Below are 25,215 nucleotides of genomic sequence, written 5' to 3'. Positions count from 1 at the left end.
TATAGCAGTAGAAATACACCAGCTCTTTGGCAAGTTACTGAATTTCTCTGAGCCTCCATTTCCTTATCTGTAAAATAAAGATAATAATTCCTACTTACAGGGATATAAGGATAGATAAATATTATGCACTATGTCAGCAGTTCTCAAATTTTTTATGTCAGAACCCATTTACACTCTTAAAATTGAGAATCCTAAAGAGCTTTACTTATTATAGTTTTTATCTATCCTGTATCATAATATATGCCATTTTTTGTACCTGTGGTGAAAAATCTCACCCTGCATTGGAGAAGAGCTATTATATGACATTCAGTCGGTTGAAGATGGACGGGTAGAGAGGGATCTATTATAAATTTAAAGTCATTTTTGCTTGTGCAGAATCATTCAGATCTTCCCAAGACTGAAAGGAAAGTCCTAAGGCTTTTTTAAAATAGAATTTTAAACTGAAACATTTAAAAATATTTTATTATGTCATTTAAAACCAACAGTAATTCATTTCATGCTGATAAAATAAGGGTTTTTAAAAAAAAATTTTTAAAGATTTTATTTATTTAATTGACAGAGAGGGAGCACAAGGGGAGCGGAATGGGAGGGAGAGGGAGAAGTAGACTTCCTTCTGAGCAGGGATCCCAACGTGGGACTCAATCCCAGAACCCTGAGATCATGACCTGAGCCGAAGGCAGATGCTTAACCGACTGAGCCACGCAGGCACCCGGGCTTTTTAAAATGTTTTTTAAAAAATTGCATTCATTTATTTAAGAGAGAGAGAAAGAGCACTCGTGCATGAGCTCGCAGAGTGGGGAGGGGCAGAGGGTGAGGGAGAGGGACAAGCAGACTCCATGCTGAGCACAGGGCCCGATGCTGGGCTTCATCCCATGACCCCGAGATCATGATCTGAGCTGAAACCAAGAGTCCAACCCTCAACTCACTGAGTCACCCAGGCGCCCCACAATAACAGGTTTTTAATGCAAAAAAGCTATTTTTAAAAATGAAAGGCATGGGGCGCCTGGGTGGCTCAGTCGTTAAGCGTCTGCCTTCGGCTCAGGTCATGATCCCGGGGTCCTGGGATCGAGCCCCGCGTCAGGCTCCCTGCGGGAAGCCTGCTTCTCCCTCCCCCACTCCCCCTGCTTGTGTTCCCTCTCTGGCTGTCTTTCTCTCTGTCAAATAAATAAAACCTTTTTTAAAAAAATGAAAGGCATTAGAAGAGTGGCAGTATTTTATGTTTTGGCAAGTGTCTTGAATACCTGGCTTACTAGAAGGCAGCTGGATTCGACGGCTGCACCTGCATTCAGTCAGTTGCAGTATTGGCCTTGCACGGATATGTAGCTGCGAAAGAGAGGGTCTCACAGCCCCCCGGAAGGGTCTCAGGGACCCCCAGAGCCTTCTGACCACAGTCGGAAAGCCTGTCCTGGTACGGCATCTGTTGTTGTGGGTATTCAATTGATGAAACATTACTATGACTATTAGAAAATGAATCTTTGGGGCGCCTGGGTGGCTCAGTCGGTTAAGCGTCTGCCTTAGGCTCAGGTCATGGTCCCGGGGTCCTGGGATCGAGTCCTGCATCGGGCTCCCTGCTCAGCGGGGAGTCTGATTCTCCCTCTGCCCCCGCTGCTCCCCCTGCTCATGCTCTCTCTCTCTCTCAAATAAATAAATAAAATCTTTAAAAAAGAAGAAGAAGAAAATGAATCGTCTACGGAGAAGAAGTGGAACTACACATGACAGAACAGAAAGAACACTGGGTCGAAGGAAAGGCTCTTGGCCCACAGCTTGTATGAGCGTAAACAAGCCTCGTTAGGTCTCTGGCCCCGGTTCTCGTGTATAAACAGGGTAGACCAGGCTCGGGTGGGGACTCTCATGCTCAGGAGCTGCCTGAACAGGCAGGCCTTGGCCTCACCTCTTCCTCAACCAGGGTGGTTCTGCCACGGGATGTTTTTCTGCTTAAACTACCTTTGGAGGAAAACTCCTCTGACTAAAAATCATTGAATTCCATGCCCTGCGTGCTCTCCCAGTCCCCTCCCAGGAGAAGCAATTTTCTTTGCTTCTGTGAAATGTGCATGGACAAGTCGGCAGCAAGTCTCCCATGGCCAGGAAGCTCACCAGGTGGGGATTTTGGGTCATGCTGGAAGGATGACACCCAGAGTGGAGGCCACCTCACAACTGAGTGCATGGAGTCCCGGGACTCCCGCACAAACACAGGTGGGCACTTTCACCCTGTCTGACCACATTTGATCCATTTGAATCTATTCCATTTTTAATTTTTTACATATTGCAAAAAAAAGGAAAAAACAATAGGCCACACCCTCGTCTAGGTAAAGCTGTTTGGTGTGGCAGATGGGCTGCCTGCAGGGAGCAGACCCATGGAGACGGACCACAGCCCCGGGCCCCTCAACTTACTGAGAATCGAACCTGCGCGCTGTGCCTTTTCTTGAATGGCAGGGGGACACCTTCCGCAGTTGGTCTTTCTGTGCCCTTTTTTCTCCATGTTTTCCTTCCTGAAAAAGGTGCATAAGATCCCATAAACTTTTAGCCCACTTCTCCTGGAGATCGTGAGCGTACAGGTAAAACTGAAATGTTAAATTTCTTAGATCAGGGCCTGGGACGATACACGAGTGGCGTCTTGTCCTCAACACAGAGCTGCCCGCCCTTTTGAGAGCCTTCCTATAAGAAACCGCACCCAGCACCGCTTGGCCTGGTAAGAATATGTATACTAAATGTTAAAAAGCAAATCTGTTTTGTTCCCCAGAGGATGATATCTAATCACCATGCACACATATGCAATATAGAAATTTGAAATATGGAATTATAAGATTTGGGGTTTTCTTCATATTCGTGTCTCAAAATCAACTCTTACCAGGGGAAGAAGCTGTGCTCCATGTCAGTGCTAGGTCATGTGGCTTTGGCTCCGCAAGTGCAAGCTGAGTGTGTCCAGAACGCCCAGCAAGCTGGATTTTGTCCAGTGTGTATGGGGCTAAAAGCGGTGGGAGCACATTGGGTTAATTTTAGCTGTACAAGGCCACCAGGGGGCATCAGAAAGATACCTTCCAGTTGTCTACCAGGACACTTTCTCTGACCTGTCTGTTGCTTCAGCCTCCCTTCTTCACAGAAATTCTAACTCCTTTTGAAAAATTCTAATTAATCACAATTCTTAATAAAGCCCTCACACGGCCCTGAGATACAGTAATAGCCCTCCAGGAAAGTTGCTCATTCTTAGTGTGGAAGGCACTGTGCCCTTGATGTCCCGGACACAGCTGGTGAGAGGAACGAGACTGATTCCCCTGGAGGGAGGGATGGGGAGGGGAGGCGGGGGGGCAGGGAAGGGGGGACAAACTCCAGACGTTGCTTGGTGAATGCAGCACCCCCAACCTTGCAGGCCTGCTGGCTGCCGTGGAGACAGGCGCTGTGCTTGGAGTTGGTGGGGCTGGGGCCTGAGAAGCTGAGCCCTTCCCCTCCCCTTGGAAAAACATGCTTTCCTCCTGACTCACATATTTTCTCACACCTCATTTTCTGTCTCCTCCTTCCACCTTTGGGGCATTTGAACATCTGCTCTCCAAAGTGGAAAACTTGGATCTCTTTCAAGGGAGTTCAGTCCCACACATGACTTTCTTTTTCTGCCTCTTTTAAACTTCTTTGTGCACTAAAATCTTCTTGCCAAACATAAAAGCTAAGGGCAATTCTACTTGAGAAGACAGTTTTCCAAGAAGACAAAGTAGCTAAAGCGTACTCTTAAATACAAAATCCTGCATCAGACATAGCACAAAGGGATATGCATTTTATCTGTAGCATATATCATTTATCTGCATATATATAAATATCCCTCAAACATCAGCAAACTTCATAAAGCACATGTCCCATCTGAGAGATATCTAATCTTCTAGAAGAGTAAAGAGTATATGTAGCCCTTTGTTCAATTAATCCCTCAGGTATTATGTAGTTTACCAAGATTTCAATTTATAAATCATGTGTATCTCTACTTCACACCCCAGTGGTACATTCATGGTTAGATCTGATTTCACACTTGGCTGTGTTTTCCTTCCCTCTTGTCCATCATAAAAGAGAAAATTTAGTCTGGAACATCAGTCCCTGACTTGATACTTAAGAGTCTCTGTAGGGTCTAGACTAGGGATTTGGAAGAGAAGTATTTAATACCTCGAATGCTTAATCAAAATGCTTTTTAAATGTCAAACTATTTTTATTATACTTAATACAATTTTAAAAATTCCAAAACTGAGGTTTCATTCAATAAATAAAAATAGTGGGCCTGGGGTGACTCAGGGAGTAGGCATCATTATTGCCCCTTATATTTAAAGGAGAGTCAAAGCCAATGACTGGCATGTCGGTTTAAAGTACTGGTCCACACCAGATGACACATGGTCATTTTCAGCACAAACGCCATGCACTTTTTAGGGGGCGGACACTCAATAGAACACTTAGGACAAGCTCCCGGGGTGGAATCCTTTCGAGCTTCAGATCTTGTCATCTGCTTCTATTAGAGCCCATTATGGACATGTAATAATGGTTGCTAAACAGCTCCTCCCTCCTTGACTCCTGACCTTTCCAAGGTAAATTAGCCCAGCTCTGGCCCGCATCCACCGTGCCTCCTGAGCGTGGAGGTAGCGCCTCTCACTAACAGACAGAAGCTTCACATAAATGATTCTGAATCCACATGGGCTAACAGTTGATCCAAAGAAAGTTTCAAGAACATGAAGGATTTCTCCTTAGGATTTTACATCGATGCTTTCTTGGCACAGTTTACAGCTTCTTAACCTCTGGAAGATTTCTTGCCCAAGAACGGGGAGACGTGAAGCCCGAGAGGTGGGATTGGGTTTATTTCCAGTGGGACTGGGGACAGAGGGAGGAAAGGGGCAGATTTTCACTCGTCACAAGAAGCTGCTCTGTGAATGGTGCACGACCACCTCCCGTCGGGGTAATGTTCTGACGGAGCCTACAGGACAAACCACCCTTCGTGGGCTGTAGCCATGATTCCTAACCAAGGGGACTTCTGAGAATCACTTGAGCAGATTTAAAAGAAGTATTCCTACCAGGGCTCCAGCCCCGGTGAGGCTGACACAGTAGGTGAGGGTGAGGCGTGTGCATTATTTAACAATCTTCCCGATGACTCTGATGCTCACGCCACTCAAGAGCCACCGTGAGAGGGATTTGTGAATCGGGACGGAGGCGGGGCATGCCCAGCCCTGCGATCTGCGATCTGTAACTTGGCCAGCGGCTTCTGGCACCTGTTCGCTTAAGCTGACGCCCACTCTCCCCGGAGCTATTATCCCCGCACTGGCTCCCACCTGCCCTGGGGATTTAGCAGCAAGAAGCCCTCACCATTCAAGGACCCCGTGGCAAAAGGCACAGCTTGGACTGGTCGTCTCTGCGTGGTCCTGCCTTCCCGAGGTGTTGATGGGGTTCTCCTGCACCACAAAGCACACACACATGTGGCTGTGAGCGAGGAAGTGACTCATCCCGCCGCTGCTCACACACAGGCAGCTGAACTCACTGCTTTGGGACTCCTTTGCTCTGATTTCTCGCGCCGCGGGGTCTGTGCTGTAATGGCCTGGGGCGTAAAGAGAGAAGGTTTCAATGCTGGCTTGGCCTCTCTCCTCCTCCAAACATTTAAAAATCTAGTTTACAGATGAGAGAATACTTTCCCCCTTTTTTCTTTCCTTAGTTTCCACTTTGCCCAGGCTCCTCCGGAGGATGAACAGATTTAGGAAGATAATGTTTAAATCCATCAATCTGACCACTCTTCGTAGAGCTCTACAAGCTTTTCCAAAGAAATGCATTCAACTATGAATTAAAACAGGCTTTAGGACTATTTAGAGGCTGAAATTATTGTTTATATGTCCCTTTTTAACACAGAAAAATTACTACTTCACAGAAACGCCTGACACCACCCAGAGTGTATTTTTTACTATGGTTTTTACGCTTTCTGTAAACAGAAAACGTGCTCTTCTCCCCATTATAAACAATGCCGGCACAAGCATCCTTGTACAGATAGCTTTTTCCATATTTTGAATTACTTCCTTAGGAAATGTCTAGGTCAAAGGTCGTGAACATGTTTGCGTGATGATACCTGTTGCCAAATTGCTTTCCACAAACGTTGTAAGAATGACACAGCCACCAACAATGTGGGCAGCTCAGTTTGACCCCGCCTTCCGCTGCATCAGGTATTATCCTTGGAAATATTTTTGTTCATTTAAAAAGCGGGGAGGTGGCACCTTGTGTTAATTGCCTCTGTTATTAAAGGAGATAAACATTTCTCCATGTGCTTATTTATTGGCTGTGTTTCCTACTTGTGACTTTTAGTTCATCTCCTTTGTCCATTACTTTTTTGGAGATTTTCGGTGTTTCCTTACTAACAAAAACAACCATTTGTGGCCTGCTCATTGTGCCAGGTCCTCCTCATACACCCTGCTTGGTTCCTTCTCGCCCTCCTGGCATCCTGAGGCTCAGAGAATTTCAGCAACTTGGCAAGGTCACAGAGAGTAAGTGGCAGACCTGGGATTTGAACCTTTCCCCTTCTGCTTGTGTTCTTAACCACAACTTTCCTGCTCCTTTGGTCACCTGTCAGAGCCCTTTGTATAATAAAAATCTCAATATGGCACGTTATTTGTTCTTAATATTTTCCAACTTCTCTGCCTTTCAAAAAAAGTGGCTTCGGTTTCGGTTTTGCAAATAATAGTTAAAATGTTGATGATGTCAAAGAGGAGGTGGCAATGGCCAAGAAACATATGAAAATGAGTTAAATTTCACGAACAGTCCAAGAAATACAGATGAAAACAATAAGATACCAGTTTCACTTATCACTTTGGTGAAGGTTGGAAAGAAAAAAAAAAATCCCTAGGGTGGGCTTGGGGGTGGGGTGGGGACCCGGCTCCTTTCTGATGCACAGCTGGGTCATGACACCACCTTGCTAAGGGCCAGTTTATCAGAATTTTCTTGCCTCTTGTCTCTTGAACCATTAACATTTTTAGTCTAAGGAAATAATCGAGTATGGCTCAAAGCTTGCATAAAATGATGTCACCAAAGCAGTGTTTGTAATATCAAAGAACTGGAAGAAACCAAATGTCCGTCAACAAGGGATTGGTTAAATGAATTGGTATAATGAAATACAATGCAGTCCTTAAAAATTAAGCCATAGGTTTATTCTACATGATTGTTGAAATGCCCACAATAGAATGTTAAAAGAGAAAAAGCACCATAAAACAATATATATAGCATGATCCCAGTTTTTCAAAAATGTGTATGTGTCTGCGGAGAAGAAAAAAGACTTGACGGAGTCACACTAACATATTAGCTATGATTTTTCTCTCTGTGAAATGTTCTTTATACTTCTATCTTCTGATTTGTTTTGCAATAAGCATAAATTGTTTTTATAATTTAAAAAAAGGCTTTGCCCCTGTGTTTTCTTTGATGACTTCTCACTTTTAGGGGTACAAGGGTACCCTGCACTTCACATATAAGGTAGATTTACATGAGCAGAATGTAGGCAGGTGCCCTCCACCTGAACTGGGAGGCCTGGGATCCAGTGTCCCCTGACGTTTGTCCTCACCTTCCTAAGTCTCCTCACCTTCCTAAGCTTCCAACTGTTCTTCTGCCAAGTCTTTGCAAACTGTGAGCTCTGAACCAACATTATAATTTTGTCACTATCCTTTTAGACCAAGGGTTTGGTTTTTTTTTCATTTTTTTAAATTAACATATAATGTATTATTTGTTTCGGGGTACAGGTCTGTGACTCGTCAGTCCCACACAATTCACAGCTCTCACCACAGCACACACCCTCCCCCATGTCCACCACCCAGCCACCCCCCCCTTAGACCAGGGGTTTTTAATCCCAGTACTTCCAGCTCATTCGTAATGAAATAATCTCAAGGTGTGGTCCCCAGACCAGCAACACTGGCGTCACCTGGGAGCTTGTTAGAAACGCAGAACTGCAGGCTCACCTCAGACCCACCGAATCAAGGCCTATGTGCAGTAAGATTTGCACAGGATTTCTAGGTGCACTGTGGCTGGAGTAGCCCTGATCTAGGACAGGTATGCCAGGCAAGTGTCTCCCGAGCGCTGAGAGTGGGAAACATTAGCAACACCAGCAGCTGTCACCAGCACTGACATCCACGGTGTTAGTTAAGCTCAGAGCCAGGTGATCACGATGATGCCAGGTTCAGAGCCACACTCAGCAACACTGGTTATGGTCAGAGATCCAACAGAAGGAACTGAACCGAGCAGGGCTGGGCTGCTGGACATGACCCTGGGATCAGAGGACAACCTCATGGCCATTTGATCTGGTTGGTCTGTGTTATCGTTGTTTTTTGGGTTTTGGTGTTTTGTTTGTTTGTTGTTTTTTTGTTTTTTTAGGCAGTTTGAATTTAGAATCAGTTCTTGAGCTCTGTGGGAGCCCCACTTTGGGGGATTCTTTGGCTAAGAGTCATCGGGAATTTAATTGCAGCCTTCCTGGGACGATGGGAAGGAGCAACCTGAGGTGGAGTGTGGTGGGGACATCTTGTGGCCACTCTCCCTTTCTCCTCTCAGAACTGGTCAGGCCCTCCCTCCGCAGCGATAGCTGTGTAGGAAGGGGCCTGTCGCTGCCCCGAAGGACGCCCTGGTGTTCCTTAGGAATCCACGGAGCCGCACAGAGGGACTGCCTTTAGAACTGCAGTTCCACGGGGAGACTCAGATCAGTTCGGTGTCCCCACTGCACCCCTAGGCACCATCACGTGCTGCCTGGGTGCCTTTTTTTTAAATTTTATGTTATGTTAGTCACCATACAGTACATCATTAGTTTTTGATGTGTGATCCACGATTCATTGTTTTCGTATAACCACCCAGTGCTCCATGCAGAACGTGCCCTCCTTAATACCCATCACCAGGCTAACCAATCCCCCCTCCCCCTCTAAAACCCTCAGTTTGTTTCTCAGAGTCCATAGTCTCTCATGGTTCGTCTCCCCCTCCGATTCCCGCCCCCCCATCTTTCCCTTCCTTCTCCTAATGTCCTCCATGCTATTCCTTATGTTCCACAAACAAGTGAAACCGTATGGCAATTGACTTTCTCTGCTTGACTTATTTCACTTAGCATAATCTCCTCCAGTCCCATCCATGTTGATGTAAAAGTTGGGTATTCATCCTTTCTGATGGCTGAGTAATATTCCATTGTATATATGGACCACATCTTCTTTATCCATTCATCTGTTGAAGGGCATCTCGGCTCTTTCCACAGTTTGGCTATTGCGGACATTGCTGCTATGAACATTGGGGTGCATATGGCCCTTCTTTTCACTACATCTGTGTCTTTGGGGTAAATACCCAGTAGTGCAATTGCTGGGTCATAGGGTAGCTCTGTTTCCCCAACTCTCCACCTATCTTCCTCCTTCTTGCCCCTCCCTCCAACTCAGTTCAAATCTTACCTTCCCTGACCAAGTCTCCCAAGTGACTCGGCCCTCCCACAGTGAGTGACTTTTGGTCACATGCCATTACTGAATAATCACAAAGCTAACACCCAGCTAGTGTGCTTAACTATGAGCCAGGCCCCATTTCAAGCACTTTACCCATATTAACTCACTTAACACCATAACAACATCATAACAGTTTCTAACAAGCTGCCAGGTGATGTCAGTGCTCTTGGTCTGGGGACCACACTTGAGATTATTTCACTACAAATTAATTGCAAGTGCTGGGATTAAAAATCCACAGGTCTAAAATGATAATGACAAAATTATAATGAGAAGTAAACAATAATAATTCTGTTGGCTCAGGGCTTTACAGTTTGCAAAGATTTTTCACAGTAGAGGAGTTGGAAGCTTAGGTAGGTATTATTATCTTTATTTTACAGAGGAAACTGAGGCACAGAGAGGTTACATAACTTGCCCAAGGTCACAAAGGTGAAGAGTGACAGAGCCAGTGCTCAGACCCAGGCAGTTCGGCTCCAGAGTCACAGGAATGTATTATGTTAAATGCATTGCACTTATTTATTTGTCCATTGTATGGATCCCTTAGAGATATGTAAGCATCTTGAGGGCGGGTGACTTGTCTGCTTTGTTTATGTTATACCCCAATACCTAGAAAAGTGCCTAGCATTTGGCAATAAATATTTGTTGAATGAATGAATGATCCTAGCAGTAGATTGTCTTTTCAGGGCCACTTATCACAAAATTCTAGAGTTCTTATTATTTCAGAATAGTCGCTGGTAAACTTGGGACCCAGTAAAGAAAAGCAAACCCAGATCTGAGAGAGCTGCTGGGCGGAAGGCTAGGCTCACTCTCTGGGCTCCCTCACACCACCAGGAAGCTAATTCTGGTTCACAGCTTGGGAAGCATTGAGACTGTTAAATTCAGAAGGGCTCAGAGGTTACTACACTGAACATTCACGCTATATCAGGAGCTCAGTCAGATGTCTGTGATACAAAGATAGGTAGGTACAAAGGCACAGGGACAAGTGAGACACAGTACTGTGGGGACACAGAGGTCCGAGCAAAGAATTCTGCCTGAGGTGGGGGACTGTGTGTCCAAGTTATATAAATGGCCTAACTCGGAAGCTGGGCCATGAATGAAATTTTGCTGGAAAGGTTAAGTGTTTTGAAGGAGCAAACACACTTTTTTGGCAGGGCTAGCATTTATATAACTTTCAACATCTTGTTCTTAACTGTGACAAAAACCTATTCAGATTTTGAGTGTCAGCCACAGGCTGGGACTTCAAGTGCTGTCTGAAACAAAAGAGTCACGTTAAGGCAATTATCCAGATGATTCAGTTTCTCAGAATTTTAATTTAGTCTGAAATGTTCTGATAGTTGAAACTACAAAAACAAAAAGTGTAGAAAGACAGTGGTGATTGATTTGAATTCCTAATCTTGCATATGTAGACAATCCAAAAGAATTTAACTTGAGAGAAGGAAAATGCAGAAGTGGACCCATGGGAAATAGTTCTTCCCACTGAGTGTGTTATTCTTTATGTAGAAGAGGGAATATAAAACTATTAAGAGAAATTATTTCTTCCAGGCACAATCCACGAAAATGTTGCTCCTCATCCAGAAGAAATAGCTTTTCAGTGGTTCATCACTTTAAACTGCATTGTTACATCTTAAACTAATAAGATCTTTCAAAAACCAACACTTAAAATAGCTTCTAATTTTTAAAAGCTGGTTCCATTTTAAATAATATGATTCATGGGACTTTGGAAAATTAAATTTTCATGAAATATTAAAATAGAATTCCTGATTTCATGAATTAGGATTCTATAAATGCATAAAAAACATTTTTCCTGGCATGAAATTAGGCTGTAGGTTGCCGTATTACCTCATTTGAGGGTGAAGAGGATGTGGATGCCAAGTCATCCGAGATGATTGGAGAACTCACAGGAAGAGAGACGGCTGAAGTACATTTGCCCTTATTAATTTTCTCTTTAACATCCTCAAGTAGCATCTCCAACTTGAGGATTTCACCTTCCACTTCTCTAATAGACATAAACAGGCATCTTACTGGATATGCAGTCAACAGTCTAATTAGTAACAACAGTTCATGAATATAGCATTGATCTATATTATTAATGTGGTTTGGCTTCAGACAGGAAGGATAATGGACACCCGCCCTGACATGCATCCTGTTTATAGTCTCACTCCAAAGGCCTGGGCTCTAATCCTCATTTTGTTATTCATTAGCTGTGCATCCTTGGGAAAATCACCTCATCTTACTGTACCTCCAGTGTCTCAACTATAACATGGGGATAACAATACTCTGCTCATCTGGATCTAATTATTTTGAGGTCCCTTACAGTTCTAAGAGCTGTGATTCTATGGAAATAATGATTTATATCAATTGAAAAGAGGAAGGACATGAAATATCTGAGGAATCATTTGATTAACAAGCTTGATCTATAGGCATATGTACATATATGTATACATGTTTAAACAAGTGTATATGTGTAAGTGTATACATAAATATAAATATTTTACCCAAAAAGAACCCAATTTCCTCAAAGCCATTACATTTACAAAAATTTACCTCATATTAATCCACAAAGAAAAATCTCACCAAATTCCAAAACATTAAAAATTGTACCACTGCTTTCTCACTAAGATCAGGAAAAAGGCAAGGATGTCCCTCTCACCACTCCTTTTCAACATTGTGCTGGAAATCCTTATGTAATAAGGATAATAATGTAATAAGACAAGGTAAGAATGTAATAAGACAAGAAAAGAAAATATAAGGTATACAGATTGGAAAGGAAGAAATAAAAGTGTCTTTTTTCACATATGAAAATCCAAAAGAATTAACAGAAAAACTAGAACAAATCAGCAATTATAGTGAGGTTGCAGGATACAAGGTTAATATTACAAAAGTGAATCACTTAGCTATATACCATCAACAAGTGAAATTTGAAATTAAAGACAATACCATTTACATTAAGATCAAAAAAATGAAATATTTAGGTATAGATTTAACAAAATATGTACAAGATCTATATAAGGAAAACTATAAAACTCTGGTGAATGAAATCAAAGAACTAAATAAATGCAGAGATATTCAATGTTTGTGGATAAGAAGACTCAATATTGTCAAGATGTCAGTTCTTCCCAATCCGATCTATAGATTAAAGGCAACCCCTGTCAAAATTCCAGCTAGTTCTTTTGTGGATACTGACAAAATGATTCTGAAGTTTATATGAAGAGACAAAAGACTCAGAATAGCCAACACAATATTGAAGGACAAGAACAAAGTTGAAAGACTGACACTACCCAACTTTGAGACCTACTATAAAGGTACAGTAATCAAGGCAGTGTGGTATTGGTGAAAGACTATACAAATAGATCAGTGGAACAGAATAGAGAACCCAGAAATAGACCCACATAATTATAGTCACTCGATCTTTGACAAAAGAGCAAAGGCAATACAATGGAGCAAAGATAGTCTTTTCAACAAATGGTGCTAGAACAACTGAATATCCACATGCAAAAAAATGAATCTAGACACATACCTTATACCCTTCATAAAAATTAACTCAAAATGGATCACAGCCCTAATGTAAAATGCAAAAGTGTAAAACTCCTAGAAGATAACATAGTAGAATACCTAGATAATCTTGGATATGGTGATGACTTTTGAGATACAAAACAAAAGACACCATCCATGAAAGAAATAATTGATGAGCTAGATTTCATTAAAATTAAAACTTCTAGGGGTAGGGGTGCCTGGGTGGCTCACTTGTTAAGCGTCTGCCTTCGGCTCAGGTCATGATCCCAGGGTGCTGGGATCAAGCCCCGCATCGGGCTCCCTGCTCAGCGGGAAGCCTGCTTCTCCCTCTCCCACTCTCCCTGCTTGTGTTCCTGCTCTCACTATCTCTCTCTCTCTCTGTCAAATAAATAAATAAAATCTTTAAAAAAAAACAAAACAAAACTTCCATTCTGCCAAGAAAATGAGAAGACAAGACACAGACCAAGAGAAAATATTGGCAAAGGGCTGATAAAGGATCGTTATCCAAAATATACAAAGAACCCTTAAAATGCAACAATAAGAAAACAACCCAATTTTAAAATGTGCTACAGACTTTAATAGACACCTCACCAAAGAAAATATACAGATGGGAAATAAGCTTATGAAAAGATGCTCCACAACATATGTCATAAGGGAAATGCAAATTTAAACAACAATGAGATACCACTATACATTAGTGGAATCGCCAAAATCTGGAATGCTAACAACCAAATACTGGCAATGATGTGGAGCAATAGGAACTCTCAATCATTGCTGGTGGGAATACAAAATGGTACAGCCACTTTGGAAGACAGTTTGACAGTTTCTTTCAAAACTAAACATATTTTTACCATACGATCCAGCAATCAGACTCCTTGGTATTTACCCAAAGGAGCTGAAAATTTATGTTGACACAAAAAAACTTGCACACAGAAGTTTATAGCATCTATAGTCATACTTTTCAAAACTTGGTAGCAACCGAGATGTCCTTCAGTAGGTGAATGGCTAAATAAACTGTGGCACATCTAGACAATGGAATATTACTCATCACTAAAAAATGAGTTTTCAAGTCATGAAAAGACATGTAGGAACCTTAAATACAGATTACTAAGTAGAAGAAGCTCAATCTGAAAAGTCTACATATTGCATGATTCTAACTATGTGACATTCTGGAAAAGGCAGAACTATAGGAACGGTAAAAAGATCAGCGATTGCCAGAGGCTGGGGTGGGGGGAAAGATGAATTGGTGGAGTACAAAGGATTTTCAGGACAGTGAAAATTCTCTGTATGATGCCATAAAGATGGGTACAAGTCACTATACATTTGTCTAAACTATAGAATGTACAGCACCAAGAGTAAACCCCAATGCAAACTCTGGGCTTTGGACAATTATGATTTATCTGTGTAGGTTCATCAGTTGTAACAAATGTACCACTCTGGTGGGGGATGTTGATAATGGGAGAGACTGTGCATGTGTGCAGGCAGAGGTATATGGGAAATCTCTGTATCTTCCTCTCAATTTTTCTGTGAAGCTAAAGATACTCTTAAAAAGTCTTAAAATTATACCACCCACATTCTTTGATCACTGGAAATTAATAACAAAAATACAGCAACAACAAAAAACTAATTGGGAATTTTAACACTCATCCTTATAACTCTTGGGTTACTAGGAAATAAAAATAGAGAATAGGGATACTCTACAACTGAATAATAAATGAGAAAACAACATGTAAAACCAATGTAATGTAGCTAGTACAGTACTCTGAGGAAAATTTACAGCTTAAAATGCATTTACTAGAGGGAAAAGTTCAAAATCAATAAGCTAAATATTCAAAACAGGAAGATAGAAAAAGAACCACAAGATAAACCCCCCAAAAGGAGAAATAAATGGAACTGGAAAGAATTTGATCAATAAAACATTTTCTTTGAAAATATCTATAAAATAAACCAGTGGAAAGTCTGACTGAAAAGCATTAAGAACGAGAAAGGAAAGATAACAGAAGAAAAATTTTTAATCAAATGGGATTGAACAACTTTATACCAACACAGTTTAGAATCTAGATGAAATGAACAAGTCTCTAGGAAAACATAAATTATTAAAATCTACTCAAAAAGAGGTAGAAAATCTGAAAAAACTAACCAGAGAAAAATAGAAAAGATTATCGAAAATCTACCCCCCAAAAGGCACCAAATCCAAGTGGGATTAGGAATGAGTTCTAGAAAGACTTTAAGTTGGAACATAAAAAGAAAAGGGAAAATTTCCCAAATCATTCTATAAACATTAGGATGTTTAATAATATGTTAATATTAATTATAGGTTAATTAATCTATATTAATAGATTTAGGAAATAGATTTCTAAATCCCACTAGATTAAACATTTTCCTAAATTTAAAAAAAAATCTAATCCTAGTAAACTAGGAGTAGAATCTTGATAAAGCTCTCTACTTGAAACCACAGCAAGTATCATACTTGGAAAAAATTCCCTTACTGTTCAGAACATGACAAGAATGATTGCTTTTGCTAGTATTATTTATCATTGTTTTGCAAAACCTAGCAAATGAAATAAATCAATAAAAAGAAATGTGATATATAAGAATTGGAAGGAAGAAAAAATAAAGTATAAATATTTAGGGGGGGAGTTATTTTCAAATGCTATGACTGTCACACCTAAAAACTAAGACAATCAATGGATAATCAAAGAACACTAAAAGCAAACTTGTGTAAGGTAATCCAGCACAAGTTAAATATACGATTTTTCTTTATTTCCTGTATATCAATTACAGAAAACGTCTATTACTAATGCTCAGAAAACCTATAAAATAGCTAGGAATAAGTCTAACAAAACATTCATGAAATCTACATGAAGAAAATATGCTCTTGGGTGGGAATACTCGTTGCAAAGGTTTTAACTCTTCTCTAACTAATCTGGAAATTCAACACAATTCTAAACAAAATTCTAGTGGAATTTCATGAAGGAAATTTGGTGAGCTGATTATAAAGTTTATGGGTAAGAAGAAGGTGCAAGAACAGCTAACAACTTTTAAAGAAGAAATATTTCAAAATGTACACTAGACTATAGTCATTTAAAACGGTGTGGTTAAGGTGGAAATAGAAACGTAACTCAATGGGATGGAATTGAACCAGACCCATCTACCCGTGGAAAGGTTTTTTTTATAGGATAAAAGTGGCTTTTCCATCCAGTGGGAAAGGCTGCTCTACTCAGTAAGCAGTGGTACAAAGATTTAAGCATGGAAAACCCTATCGAGAGTCAAGTAAAATATAGGAAAATATGCTCTAATCTGGCAGGTGGACAAGAACTAGGCAGGGGACAAGGAGAGGCTGAAAATCGGAAGGAAGTGAAATGGTGGAGCAAGGCCTGAAGGTGGTGGGAAGAAATGGGCTCAAGGACCATGGCCAGATGGGTTGCAAGTGAGTGAAGGAAGAAAGAGGAGGTGAAAACATGTAGATCTGGAGATAGGGGAAAGACATTTTTTTTAAGTTTATTTATTTTTTAGTAATATCTACACCCAATGTGGGCTTTGAACTCACAACCCTGAGATCAAGAGTCGCATGCTCTTCTGACTGAGCCAGCCAGGTGCCCCAGAAAAGACATTTTTGAGGGAATTTGTGATCTTTTCCATAAAGCAGAAGACAAGATTGTATGCTCATAATATCAGAGAGAAGGGATTGGTGGAGAAAGAACCCCATTCCTTGACCTCTTGGCTTCTGGTATTAGCGTGTGAAATGACTATCAGACTACATTCTGACAAACAAGCTACATGAAATAAAACAACTATTTTTGCATATTACCTTTTCAAGGTAATATGAGCACATAGTGGACTTAAACAAGTAATTCGTCAACGAATCAGCAGAATTCTTTCCCCTGCAGAAAGCCATCTACAATGGCCTTTGGATTCAACACTTAGAAGGTTCTGGACAATTATATGGGGTTCTGTTCATTGCCACGTTATGCCCATGCAAGAACAAGAGGACCAGTGTCAAGCTGAGGAGCCTTGCTTGCTCTGAGCTGGTTTTAACTCAGTTTTGGGAGAGACTGGGTCCTTCCCTTGCCCCAGTATTGAAAGCTTTTCCTGTATCTGGGATATAATTGCAGTTGAAACTCTTTTGATTTATACTGGGTCCAGCACACTGTGGGTGTAACTAGGATATAAATATGGCGTTGCATAACTTTGGTCTCACTGTGCACCGAGGCCTGACTTTAAAATGACTGCCCAGACGAGTGGGATTCCTTGGAAAATAAATATCCTTACTCTATTAGTTTTTAAATAAATAGTGAAAATATGTAGAGATCTTTCTTTTCCCAGAAAACAAAATAAGCCTTTGGGGGGAAAAATCAATAGTAAAACCTCATCCTTGCTGTCTAATTACTCAGTATGGAAATAACGGTAGACAGAGATTTCATTCATTTTGAAAAAGTAAAATTGTCCTTTGGGCAGGGGGGAAATACCTCAGGACACTAGGGCCAAAATATAAACCATTAAGGTAATCTGGCCTCAATAATGATTCCATGTGAAAATGCTATGAATAGAAAGAGCTGCACTCACAAAGATTAAGCCTCCTAAATGGATTCTTTTAATTCATACCAGGAAATTAAATGGAAACAATCCTAGCCTTGAGTCCTGGAATACATCTTAAAATTATTTGGATTGGAGAAAGGAGCACAGGGCCATAAAATAATGGCCGGTTGGAAACTTCAGTGAGTTTGCTTCCAAGTTTCTAATGTGAACTAACTCAGAAGTCATTTTGACTTTAAGCTTTAACATTTTCCCTTTACAGGGATTTGTGGGTCCTTCGGCCCCACATTAACCAACCTAACACTGGTCCTCTCAGGCCCACTGCCCCGGTGGAATTGTCTGTGGATGGGAAAGAAAAGGGGAGGGGGAGAGAAGGGGACAGAAGAACCAGGCAGGGGAAACAGAGGCAGGAGTGGGGTGAAGGGCAGGACACGAGGATCTTGGAGAGAAGGCCCTCTGGGGTTAGCGTGTGAGCCTTTCTAGAGTTTTCTCGTGCTGTTCTGAGTCTCAGAACCAATTCTGACATCCAACAAAGGACAAGATGGTAGTACAAAATCTCTCCTCCAGGGGACAATTGTTCATTTCCAGGACTCCGTCTGGGTCAGTGCCCAGCCCAGGACTTCATATGTAGTGGGGATTCCACACTGCTTGTCACATGGGGTAACACCTGTTCACTGGTGGCAGAGTTTTTGCTGACCCTAGACCAGGGCCTGTGCAATCACTAGGCCGGCAGCCACCTCAGAATCCCACCTGAAGGAGGTCGCCTCTGCCCCCTCCACCTCACACAGTTTAACCCTGACCTTTCTGGATCAAAGTCACCGACAGCTGGGGATTCATGCCTGTGAACTTGCTTCAAAGTCAGATGCATCTCCTTGTTGTCCAGAAACTCCTGCTCCAGCAGTTCAAGATGTCCCTGCAGTTTCTCCAGGACCTGCAGCAGTAAAGTCACCGGAATCATGCACATGGAAGCCTCTGCTTGTGGTTGGTTTCCCCCAAATACAAGGGCGGTGTACTCTACGGTAGTTTCAAAATAAAGCCACAATCCTTCTCCCGGCCATTGTTTTGTTTGAGTGTGACATCTAAAATACGGTCTACCCAAGAGCCATCTCCACGTTTACAACACCCTCCTAGCACACAGCTTTTTCAATACAATGACCTGATTTCTCTCCCAGAACCCACTTAGGGGCCTCTGAACTTCCTTAATAGGATATCAGTAATCCTGTGCTTTTGCAGAATGATTTGTAGCTTACTTTCCCGTGCATTGTCTTACTTAATCCACACATCAATGTTGTAAATGTTGCAGAATAGATTTTATTATCTCAGCTGTATACAGGAGGAAATTGGAGCTCTAGGAGGTATGCCTGAAGCCACACAGACCTTAAAAGGAACTGATATTAGAGGATCTGAGCTTGAGTCTACAGCACTTGGAGGGTGAGATGGGGGAAGGAACACCAAGAAGTTTAGCCAGAGCTTCGAATGGGTCTTCGAGACGTCCACACATGCAGCGCCATGCAGATGAATACTTAAGCCGTGAAGGTTAAGGTCTGGTCTTGATGTATAGAGGCTTCAGCCTTGCAGCCCTGAGCACTGCCTGTGTGTGGCCCCGGGCCAAACGTATGAGAGATACAAAAATTACATCAGGCACAACCACCCCTGGTCTTATGGATTTTATTCCAGTTGGGAAAAGAGACTGGATTCGAGGATTTTGCCATGGCTCAGTAAAAGTGAGAGCTAAGTCAGGCTTAGAGAATGCCCAGGAGGGCCTGGGCCAGGCAGTGTTCATGAACATGGGAAGGAAAGGGTGACTGGAGAGATACTGCATATAGCACAATGGGGTTACAGGATCAGACATCCTGGGGCTCAAGTTCAGACTCTATCACCTAATAATTGTATGATTTTAGTCAACTTGATCTCTAAACTTCAGTTTTCTCATCTGAGATAATAATAGCCCTCACCTCATACTGTGAAAATTAAATGAGTTAATGCTGAGTGCCAGGATCATCACCATAATGATTACTTCTGATTATTAAAAATGAATAAACAAGTTTGGAAACATATTGGCCATAGGGCATACAAAATGGCAGGTGTGGTAGATATTTCCCATGTCCCCTGCCCAGATGCATCCTCCATCTTTCTCTGCGCCCCAGCCAGGAGGCTGACCTCCAATGGACTGCATCAACAGGCTCCCTTGCCCCAGCATTGGTTTCAGCCAGTAGAAGACAACAGGAGAAGAGAGAAATGAAGGATGAGGTAGGGGTCTTTATTTCCCTGATGTCCTCCTGCCTGTATCAGCTTCTCCTACTGCTATAGCTACTCTCCCTGGGCTCCAAAATCTGCTCTTCCTCCATCCCATTTGCCCCACTGTTCCTTCTATGAGATGCTCTCTGTCCCTTATTGGTTTCCCCTAACCTTGCCTGCACCGCTGTAAAATGAGGCCTTATTAAACTCTCCTCAGTTGCTCCACTGGAGTAAACCGTCAAGGTCCTGCCAGGACCCTGACTGATACTATAAATCTCACAGATAACGCTCTGGTTTCTAGCTTGGGAGGCGGAAAGAATGCGAAACCCTTGACTTAAAATGAGGAATTTGAAAAGACTAACAGATGTGAATGAAGCTGTCAATGTTGGACGAGTAGAATTTTCAGTGAGAGCAGGAGAGCCAAGTGAAGATACACACAAACATTTGGAGCTGTAGATGAGAAGTTAGGACCAGTAATTTAGGAACTGGTAGATGGTGACGGCAGTGAAAACCGTGAGAAGGAATTAGGTGTTCAAAGGAAAGAGAAAAGAGAGAAAGCCAATCACAAATTATCACTTAAGATCTTGGGATTTAAATTGTATTATATCTCCAAAGAAGATATAGCGTGTTTTTCTAGCCATAAATGTACTTCCTCTAATTCTCATAGCAACTCTGGGGTGGGAAGACACACTTCATGTCTTAGATCATACAACCAGTATGTAGAACTAGAATGTCTGCTCCAACATCCAAGTGCTTTCCATTCTGTTGTGCTGAGGTTAGTTTTAGTTTTTGATTTTTGATTTTTTAAATTTATTTATTTGACAGAGAAAGAGACAGGGAGAGAGGGAACACAAGCAAGGGGAGTGGGAGAGGGAGAAGCAGGCTTCCCACCGAGCAGGGAGCCCAATGCGGGGCTCGATCCCAGGACTCTGGGATCATCACCTGAGCTGAAGGCAGACGCTTAACAACTGAGCCACCCAGGCACCCCCTTTTTTTAGATTTTTTTTTCCTGAGGTTAGTTTTAGCCCTGTCTGGCCTTCTTCTAGCACTGAATCAAATGGGCCTAGAACTCTCAGGCCAAGGCTGACACTGTCAGGAGTCACCTTGACTCTCCTCTCCATCCCAGCACAAATCCCCACATATCATCTAGCATCAAGGAGAAACTTCCTGGATTGAAGCCTCAGAACACTAGTGCTTGGTACCAGTTCCCTCTGCTTTGCTCAGCCCTTTAAAAATCTGTGTTCGGGGCGCCTGGGTGGCTCAATCAGTTGGGCATCTGCCTTCAGCTCAGGTCATGATCTTGGAGTCCTGGGATGGAGCCCCCCATTGGGCTTGCTCAGCAGGGAGCCTGCTTCTCCCTTTCCCTCTGCCACTACCCCTTGCTTGTGCACTCTCTGTCAAATAAAATCCTTATAAAAAATACAATAAAAAATAAAAATCTGTTTTCTCCCCGTTCCTGAAAGCCTGGATTTTTTTATCTCCTTTATCATTCACTCCTTAACTCCGGCAATCTGGCTTCAACAGATCTGCCACTTCATTAAAACTGGGTTTGCCAAGGTCCCTCATGATCTCTTGTTGGCCAAATCCAATGCACTTCTTGATTTTTTCCTCCTTATTTGAACATCTGATGATGTGGCCATGCCCCCTTCTTTTCTTTTGGCTTTAACAGCTCTGCCCCTTGTAGGTCTGCCTTGATGTTTCGGGTCACTCCTCGTCAGTCTCCCTCTTCCTTTGCCTGCCCCTGTTTGCTGATTCTTTCCTTGTGCTTCTTTGCTGCTTACTTTGCATGTTGCCTGGGCAATCTCATATACTTCATAGCTTCAACCCACAGCTATACCCAAATTTACATTTCTGCCCAAACAACCCCTCTGAGGCCCAGATCCATTGGTCTAATTGCCTACTGGATCTCTCCAATTGGATGTCCTATAAGGACCTCAAAATGAACTTGGTGCCTTGCCTCCTGCTCGCCTCCCACACCCACTAGGAACTGGATCTTCCATTTTTAGTCAAGACCTTGGTTGGCCAAGCTAGAAATCTGAAACTCATCCAAGCCTCCTCCCTTCCTTTATTCACTCCTCTTAATCTGCCACCACTTGCTTAAACTCTTAGCTGTGTTCCCCTCTCAATCCTCATTGCCAGTTTTGGTTCAGGCCCTCATAACTTGCTACCTGGAGTATGGCTTCCTAGCTACAGACTTGCCCCCAGTGTGCTCACCATTTCTTGGCTTTCAATCCTCCAATGTTGCCCCATCACTTAACCTCAGGGTAAAATCTAAGCTCTTAGCATGGTTTAAAGGTCTTTCATGATGTAGTCCTTAACCCCCTCTCTCATTTCCTCTCTTTCTTTTCACCACCCTACCCTGAGCTCCATCTGGCCAATTACACTGCCATACAGTTCCTCAAACTATCAGCACTCCCTGTCGCCTGTGCCATTGTACCTGCTGATTCCTTTTCTTGGAACACCCTCTTGCCCCTACTTTGCCAATCTCATACATATTCATCCTACAGTGTCAAGCTCACAGGTCAGTCACTTCCAGGGAGCCTTCCCAAGTGCCCTCTGATTGGCAAGGGTGAGCCTCTTCTAGGCTGCCATTAGCATTATATGTAATATTTCTCGAGCTTCATGTTGCTTATCTGTTTATCAATCTGTTGTTCCTAGGAGACTGTAAGCCACTTGAAACTGTTTCTTCATTTCCAAATCCCTAGTACCTGGTAAAATGTCTGGGACATAGGAAGTACCTGATAAGTGTTTGTTGAATGAATGGATGAATGAGTTATTTAATTAACATGAAGAACGAATGAATAATGCACTGTTGCATTGTGTCTCATAACATTTGAGTCCTCCTGGTTTTTGTCTATGCTGTCTGATTTCCACTGCACAGCCTGCCCTGAGCTTTGCTTGTGGTCCTTCACATCGGGACTTCTGACCACCTGCCTTCTGATCACCTGTTGCTGACCTAATGGCCTGAACAGCATCTTTGACTCTGCACATTTCTGACTCTAGCAATCTCAGCTTTCTGCCCCATTGCCATGCTCCACCCCAACGTCCCACAACCCTGGCACTGATGAACAAGGCTGTGTGGTTACAGTATAAATTAGTGATTTGATTAAATGCAACAACAAGCAAGGATGTGACAGTCACAGATTTTGATCTGAAAAGCATAGCTTTAAGATCAGTTTTAAGTTTTCAAAGTTTTATATATTGAGTTGTCAGGTACTGGGAAATTTTATAACCTGTATCCCCCAGGACTCAACAACTCTGGATGGACTTGCCCTTTATAACTGACATGTTATTCTCTTAAGCCTACCATGGTCTCAGATTTATTGTGGGGTGACTGCTAAGGAATAATAGCCATAGGTAATAGATTCCCCTGAGAATGAGAGAGGGCTAAATACATGTAGAGATAGAATTCTAAGCTCTTTTAGCCCCTGTAACACAAAGCCCCCGAGCCTCAAATAACCAAAGAGATCCTCAGCCTCAGCGTGTTGGGAGGCTGGGTGGGGGGGTGGGGAGATGGGGAAAGTGGAAATAGTGTAAATTAAACACTAACAACATTTCATACTAGTTACCAAATATATCAAGCTTGAAATATGTTATTAAAGATCTTAATTCAATTCATCATTAATAATTAAGAGCATAATATATGTAAGACACAAGGCCAGGCCTCTGGAGGTCACTGCCCTTAATCTTCAGCAAAGTATTTCCACCAGAACATTTCTACTCCCACCAATGAAGAGAAAACATGGTGCTATAAAGTCATTTGTATTTACCCAAGTCAAATTCCCTAACAGAGATGTTTAAAACTGGATTAAATTTATTACCAGCCTCTTATCTTGCAAATGATAGGGAGAGTCTTCTGCTATGCTTTTGGAAAATTCTTGTACCTGCAGTGAAAAAACGCAATATTTCATTAATGGCATGATGTGTTATGTCTGAATTTGGTCACTTCTATTCATCATAATAAGCTTTAAAAACATTACTTTAGTCTTCAGTTGATCAGTCTGTTCTTTCAACTTCTGGCACATCTGTTTCCCCTGGGTTATCTTCTGAAATATGGAAGAAGAACTTGGGAAAATGTCTTTCTGAGACATTGATGACACCTTAAAGAGACTCATCTCTGATTCTATTCCTGTATAAGAAAGAATAAGTTTTGGCTTCCATTCATCTCAACTTTACTGCAGATTTATTAAGTACAAAAAACAGAAGTCTGTGGCAACGACCACCATTTGCTATTTAACAAAAGTTTTCAAAATGTATATCTAAATCAAAAAGGTTTAAAAATATTAGTACCTGGGACGCCTGGGTGGCTCAGTCAGTTAAGCGTCTGACTCTTGATTTCCGCTCAGGTCATGATCTCAGAGTCGTGAAATCGAGCCCCACATCAGGCTCCATGCTGGGCGTGGAGCCTGCTTAAGATTTTCTCTCTCCCTCTCCCTCTGCCCCTCCTCCCATCTCCTCTCTCTCTCTCTCCCTCTAAAAAAATAAAAAAATCAAATCAAATCAAATATTAGTACCTGTGAGATGTTCTTGGTGAATATGTATTGTGGGTTCCATCTGTACAATTAAAGGATAAGAAAGCACTATTTATTGTTAACGCCATTATTCAAAAAGATCCAAAATGTGTGGTCATCATGGAGGCGGCCCAGAGTTGTGTCAAGAGCTGGGTCCCTGATGCCAAGGTTGAATTCCACTCTGACACTTATCTGCTGGGTGACTCAAGACAATTACTTCATCACTGTGAACCTCAAATTCCTCAGCAATAAGATGAGGATAGAAATAGAACCTACCTCCTAGGGTTGTTATGAGGATGAAATGTTAGGTATTACCATAAGATCTGGCACGTGGTTAAAGCATTCATGACACATCAGCTGTTACTACTACCATGTTCGATAGTATTACGGGGACTACTGAAACATTTCTCCCAAAACTGGACCATAAGCTCCATGAGGGCAGGGACCACTGTTGGTCTTCTCACCAGCCCTGTGGCCGGTGTTCTCACTAACACTGTGCACACAGTAGCCACACTCTAGAGAATAATAAAAAAACGTAGGCATTAAGTTCCAAAATGTGAGTCAAGATAGTGATTGTTTACTCACCACAGACTAACAGGACAGGAGCTTAAATTCCAGAGTGACTCACCCTGAGGTCTTCCCACTGCTCTCAACACAGAAAGCTCAGAAACATGCTCGTGCCCAAGCACTCAACGGTGGTGGTCAAACTAGACTTTGGTTATGACGAATACCTCAATGGTATGATGCATAGTCTATTCTCCAGCCTTAATCGACAGGACTAGAGAAAATCACACACTTGACTTTAGGCTGCCACAGCCAGAGAGAGGTGAGCCTAATATCCAATCTGTTCCTACTCACCTCCAGGCCCAAGGACTGGGCATCCCCAGGGGTGTTTTCCTGCAAGCCGAATGAGGACCCCTGAGACTTGCCAGTGTCAGACACAGAGAAGCATACCAGTCAAGGCCAGGTGG

General features: G+C 42.3%; 1 protein-coding gene across 1 annotated transcript in view; it reads right to left on the bottom strand.

Moving 5' to 3' along the window:
- AKNAD1 (AKNA domain containing 1) overlaps positions 1-25,215 on the bottom strand; it is a 120,293-nt gene that overhangs the window by 8,063 nt on the left and 87,015 nt on the right. The window contains exons 4-11 of the mRNA XM_078071772.1: positions 24,248-24,287; positions 23,714-23,862; positions 23,555-23,617; positions 18,296-18,426; positions 11,286-11,442; positions 9,557-9,620; positions 5,326-5,554; positions 2,392-2,489 (exon numbers count right to left, since the gene is read on the bottom strand). Of these exons, the coding sequence (XP_077927898.1) occupies positions 2,392-2,489; positions 5,326-5,554; positions 9,557-9,620; positions 11,286-11,442; positions 18,296-18,426; positions 23,555-23,617; positions 23,714-23,862; positions 24,248-24,287 (931 nt within the window). The remainder of the gene's footprint in view (positions 1-2,391; positions 2,490-5,325; positions 5,555-9,556; positions 9,621-11,285; positions 11,443-18,295; positions 18,427-23,554; positions 23,618-23,713; positions 23,863-24,247; positions 24,288-25,215) is intronic.

Source organism: Halichoerus grypus, chromosome 5 (assembly GCF_964656455.1).
Source record: "Halichoerus grypus chromosome 5, mHalGry1.hap1.1, whole genome shotgun sequence".
Classification (NCBI taxonomy): Eukaryota; Metazoa; Chordata; class Mammalia; order Carnivora; family Phocidae; genus Halichoerus; species Halichoerus grypus.
Note: the sequence above shows the minus strand (reverse complement) of the source record. Positions and strands in the feature narration are given on the sequence as shown.